Source organism: Dermacentor variabilis, chromosome 6 (genome assembly GCF_050947875.1).
Source record: "Dermacentor variabilis isolate Ectoservices chromosome 6, ASM5094787v1, whole genome shotgun sequence".
NCBI classification, from domain to species: Eukaryota; Metazoa; Arthropoda; class Arachnida; order Ixodida; family Ixodidae; genus Dermacentor; species Dermacentor variabilis.
In genome coordinates, this window is record NC_134573.1 from 58,209,563 (window position 1) to 58,215,456 (window position 5,894).

Here is a 5,894-nt window from a genome sequence, read left to right on the forward strand (position 1 = left end):
GGTAAACGCCTGCGATGAACAGCCGTACCGCTGCGCTGCGTTTCTATTCCCCTAATAGAAAAAGAGTGGGCATGATTCTCCATGGGTCATGAGTGACTTTATTGCGTGACTTTATTGACCTTATTGATAGCACTGTAGCGCCCCTAGGCTCACCGTATGAGCTCCCTCGCGCGAGCGACCCCCTTCAATGTAACCGCTTCTAAGCTTTCGCCTCACTGTCGCCACTCGCGGGAAGAAGTGCAAAAATTTAACCATTTGCTCAGTCTCCGTTTGTCATGAGAAATTTCTAGCATTCAAAACGAAAAACAGATGCTTAAAGAAATAAAAATGTTCGTTATTTTATTTGTTGTATTTTAACGTATTCGTTTCAGTGAAAGAGTAGGTGCCAGAATGAGCCGCATGTACCCTGTTCGCATTCGATGGAGGATAGAAAGATAGTGCCCGAAAGAGGAGGCACGCCCTTGACGCGCCCGGGAAAAGCGTGGCAAGCGGCTCACGGCAAGTGTGCAGACAGACAGCGGGACAGTCACGGTATTGCTAAGTTGCGATAATCCGTTGATAACAATACGCAGCGCTGGCGTGTTTCGTTGTGCAGCCTTCTGCGCATGAAACGTGGAAGCAGCGTGCCGCGCAGGGTGCGCTCATGTTGTCATACGGGGCTTTTTGTCTGCATATTTTTTTGCGTGTAGCTTTTGCGCGTTCCGCCCTATCTCCGTTCACTGATTGCCGTCAAGCAAACTCGGGTAAAACTCGGGTGAACGAGAAACTCGGCGCATCCTGCATAGCACCCCTGGCCTGCGCGATTTCGTTGAATTTCATGTTCAAGATGAATCGCTTCACAACCGAAGCGAATACAAAAAAATTTACCGACGATTACGATACTCCTCAATGCGGAATTGGAGCACAATTGTGTACGTGTTTTCATTTCGCGATATATTCGCTGGCACGGGAAATTTGTATCACGGCGCAGTTCCGAAACGGAGCGAAGTGTGTTGGCACGAATGCCTTAGTAATCCTCAGGCGTGGGCGCGATTCCCAGCCGCCGCTGCAGACAAACCTCCGCTGATGCAGCGCTTTGTTTTCGTACAGAGGACGCGCGCTATTCTGGCGCCATCCCGTAGCTGTCGTCGCCGCAAAGCTGATGATCTGCGGCATTGCACTGTTCTTCTCACGCTCTCGCCATACCATTCTCCTCCTCTTCCCATCTCATGGTTCCACAGCACCCTCCTCCTAGGCTTTTCTCCTCGCGCTCTTTTCGCTAACCTTGTCTTTCCTCTCCCTCTGCACTCCGCGTTTTTTCTCATCTTTCGCCGTATTCATACACTCGGTTACGTGGTAGGACGCCGACACTCCCCGCAGTCACGGGCTTCTAACAGCTGCGTCAAAAATAATATTGCTGTTTAGTGTGAACATTTTAAATGCGAGCACAAGACGAATACTGGCTGCGCAGCTTCAATCGGCCTTCTATTGGCGCGACAGTGTTAGGGTAAATGAACGCAAGAGGAAGGTAGAAAGCAAGAATAGCTACTCACACTTGGCTGCCTACTTTGCATCTTGTGGATGTATCCCAATGTAGGGCAAAACTACTGCTCTCAATAAGCATAAAGACAAAAAGATATGGACTACACTCCAAGTCAGCCTATGAATAAATGGATCGGTTATGCATCTGTCAATCTTTTATAAGCTGACTTCTGTCTGAGTATGCTCCAGCACATATAAGAAGCAGCGCTGCCAAATTTAAGAAAATTTCCATAGATGCGGGAATATTCACTCTTGCTTAGGGAAATAGATATATCTTGATTCATAGGACATTAAAATGGCGAAACTTCTGACATGACGGCGTGTTTTGGTTTCAGTCGCAGCAAGCTGCCTCCGCATTATGCTGCGAATTAGGAATGTTTATTATATCGCGGTGCAGTGAACGCATTGTTGCCATGAAAATGACAGGGTCTGCATGTGCTTTAAAAGAGTACGGCTACCGTGATATTAGTGTTCGTATATCTAGCTCAGCTGCCGATTTATGCACACTCTGGAGTAAACATTTGTTTGTAACCTGCAACCACACGCTTGCAAGAACACGAAACAAAATAGCAAGGGAAAATCTCGGTGTAACCGGATTCATACACCTAGCACCCTGCACGACAATGCGGTCGTGGCGCTAAACAGCCAACTACGCACACGTATGCTTAACTTTACCGAGAGCTGCTCAGGGGCACGGCAAGCTCTGATAGAGTCCCAGTGGTTCATGCTGGTGGTGTTGCTTTTCTTGTGAGAACAGAAATTAGCTTCGTGTCTTCGTGCCTTGCTCTCTAATTGACACGTAAGCACGTAATTTAGTAAGGCTACGGCAGTACACAGTATCAAATATTTATTCACATCTTTTACAATGATGTCGTGTGTTGCGCAGTTTGGACACTGTTACAGTCTGCAAATCAGGTAGGGTGCCATTTTTCCCTAAATTTCTTATAAGGTTCTGTGTAACCCGCCCACTTTGGTATAGGTGCAAACCACAGAGCGTGTAATTAATAACGCAGTGGCGCTAGAGTTCATGAATCTGTAGACAGTGTTTTTTACCTAATTTTAGTCGACTGAGCTTTTTATGAATAGACGGCATGCACGTGGAGTCGCGAACGCAGCTTCTTATCGCGAAACCTCTCCAGCATGTTGCCATGGTGACGTAAGCGTATCATTTTGCCTGCCGCTACTAGCCGGCTTCTATGGAGGAAGGAAAACTTTGGAGAAGCCACAGCCCAACCGGCAGTGTTGGAGCCACGCGATACGTCAGCGGAGGCAGCTGCTCATCGAGCTTGTTGACCAAGATGGCACCTTCGGTGACGTTAGTGCAATCCTCCTATGCTAGCAGAAACTTGATTCAGTGGTTGCTGGTAGTCAAATATAGGAGTATCCGGGATAACCCTAGTCAAGCTGATAAAAACATAATGGTAATGTACAAGACTATCACATCTACGGTGATCATACATGCGTTCTTTACGGCCATGAACGTAATTTTTATGTTCTCAGGACCTGTTTAAAGAGATTCCAAAATACACAAGTTCATATTTGATGAAATATTGAACTATCTTTATTATTGCGATACATATAGAAAGTCACGCTCCCACTTCAATATATGAAAGTTGTTTAAAAATCTTCGCTAGCTAATTAACCAATTAGTACTAAAAAGTTACTGATGCCGCAACAGAACTCACGAGCGAACTCAGCTGGTCGCATAGCCATTGATAATAGTGGCTTGCTGGGCTAGTTACACTGTTATGCTAATTATTTATTTTAATTGTGGGGTTTTACGTGCCAAAACCACTTTCTGATTATGAGGCACGCCGTAGTGGAGGATTCCGGTAATTTCGGCTACCTGGGTTTTTTTAACATGCACCTAAATCCAAGTGCACGGGTGTTTTCGCATTTCGCCCCCATCGAAATGCGGCTGCCGTGGCCGGGATGGTATGCTAAGAGAATTCCACAGGAAAAAAACAAAAGCAAACATAGATAAAGCGGCAGGAAGGCAGCTGGGCACCTTCCTTTCCAGCCGCTTTCCTGTGGCTTCATCTATGTTTGCTCCTGCTTTTTCTTTCCTGCTTCAAGTTTGCGGTCATTCTGCTAGTACAACCGATAGTCGTATATTCTGTTAGTTTTCTTTTGCGAGGTTGTTGAGTGTAACCGGCGAAAAACAAAAGAAAGAGGAAATCAGCAACACAGGGTCCAATTGTATATTATAGGCATGCGGCTGTAGCATTTTAACACAGATATTTTAGAGTGGAGACTACAACCTATACATAAAAAAGTTCTACTAACATCTGATTCATATTTCCGGTGAGCAGGGAGGGTCATGGAACGTTCATAGTTCGGGAACAGATGTTCTACGCCCACAGTTCAACTTCAGCGCGACCATCGAATCACGCTCGCTTGAGAGAGAAAAATAATTTTATTCGTTAAAAACCACAGAATTCTCCTTACGTGCATGTAGGTATTTACATGCTACTCTGTATAGAGAAAGGGAGCAGGAACTTAAATGATCTAGGATGCACAGAAGGAACGAAAATAAATGTAAACCTTAAGATTAATAATTGTCATGGTATGTACAAGTGAGACAAACGTGATGGTGCTCATGCAAACGTGCATACACGAAGTTCCGAATTAGCGCTAGTTCGACAGAGCAAACTTCCAAAAAGAGGCGTCACAAGTCCAGCGCTCTTTTCACCGGCAGAAAACCTCGACTGCAGCTGCCACACTGGTGAGTCTTTCGAGCATCCAGACCCAGAGCTCTTCGCCGAAGCGGCCAAGCAAAAGATAGACTTGGGTGGCTACCGCATGGGACCACTTAACCCGAAAGAACGGCTACTTTGCCCTGACGTCCTGAAGCTACAGCAGAGTGCCCTGAGAGAACAGAACCTGGCGACCTTGAAGATTCTCACCGAGGCCTACGTTGAACGAATCCCTTCCCAAAACATAGACGTGTTCGTCCGAAATCAGCTGTCGCTGAATGACGACTCGGTGTTCTGCAAGGTGAATGAACAACATCGCAGTGGCTCTTGCATCGAGCTCAATAACCTCTTCGGCAGGCTCCTGTTGACACTGCGCTTTAGGTTCCACATTCGGGCTGCCCGGGTCCACTGGAAGCGTCCGATGGACTCGACACTCACCCCCCTAGGACACGTGCTCTTATGCGTCGACATGGGCGAGGAAGGAGAGTACCTCGCCGAGGTCGCTTACGAGGGCCCAACCCTTTCAAAGCGCTTCCTGTAGAAGGCGAAACAGAGCCTTACCGTGTGCGAAGGCTCGATAAAGAAGGGAACATCGAAGTGGCCATCAAGCCGGCAGGACGCGGTGCTGCGTCGCCGAGTGGGCGTCCCTTGTACCACGTGCTTCCTCCGCCGCAAAATTGGATCGACATTGTCTAAAGGACCTGGTACATCAAGCTGCACCCGCGATTGCTTTTCCGCCACGTGCTCAGTGTGGGGCACTTCGAGGTCGATTCGTCAGTGACGCTAGGGGACGGCCGCGTCTGTCGCCGCTCGACCTTCGGGCAAGCGGAGCAGCGTCACATCAAAGACGTAGAAGTTCTTCGCCTCTTCGACACCGAATTTGCATTAAAGCTGAATCCCGACGTCGACCTCGACCTCCTCAGGTCAAGGATTAAGGGCGTTATATAGAAATTCAACTCTGTAGAAGTGGAGAAATTCGTGATAGAATGTTTTGTTTTATCTACAGCGTGTTTTCGGCAACATTGAGCAAATAACTGCGGTGAAACGTACATTTAAAATGATCAGGGGTAGAAAAAATATACTGCATGGTGTGCTTACTTGGGCAAGTTGTTGTTGTAGTCTGTGATGCGTGTGGCTCCTACCCACGATGGGGGATTGGCCAAGAAATTGGTTCGTTACTCGAAATTAATTTATAGCATAAATTTCCTAATTTCTAGTGAAATAGCATTTAATAGCGCATAATTACCTGTTCAATAAAATCAGGAAGGTCATATTGAATGAGTAACAATTATTTTAAAAGTAAAAACAAAAAGAAAAGAATTTAGCAGGGCATTCGTTTAGATTCCGTAAGGAATTTTCGGACAGCGAAGCAAGCATCCCTGTGGCTGAATCCCAAAGTGGATGCTCTGAACGAAAGAACTGCAGGTTGTGCCAAGTCGAGGCCAGTTCTTCGAAAAGATATTTCCAGCCATCTTTTTCTCACCCCAGTAAAGCGGCGACAAGATAGAAGAAAGTGGTGTATCGTCTCTTCCTCATTACAAAAAGAACAGAGGGGGGAGGGAACCAAACCCGACCTGTGTAAATAGAAATTCAGCGGGGGAATGCGGCAGCGTTATTTGGTGAGGCAGACCGCAAGCATCTTTGTGTCACAGGATTCGCTATGCTATGGAAATACCA

At 46.7% G+C, this 5,894-nt stretch overlaps 1 protein-coding gene across 1 annotated transcript; it reads left to right on the forward strand.

Moving 5' to 3' along the window:
• Positions 1-4,323: 4,323 nt before the first annotated feature.
• LOC142586145 (arylamine N-acetyltransferase-like) lies at positions 4,324-4,758 on the forward strand. Its single transcript, XM_075697398.1, has one exon. The coding sequence runs from the start codon at positions 4,324-4,326 to the stop codon at positions 4,756-4,758; it is 435 nt and encodes a 144-aa protein (XP_075553513.1).
• The last annotated feature ends 1,136 nt before the right edge of the window (positions 4,759-5,894 follow it).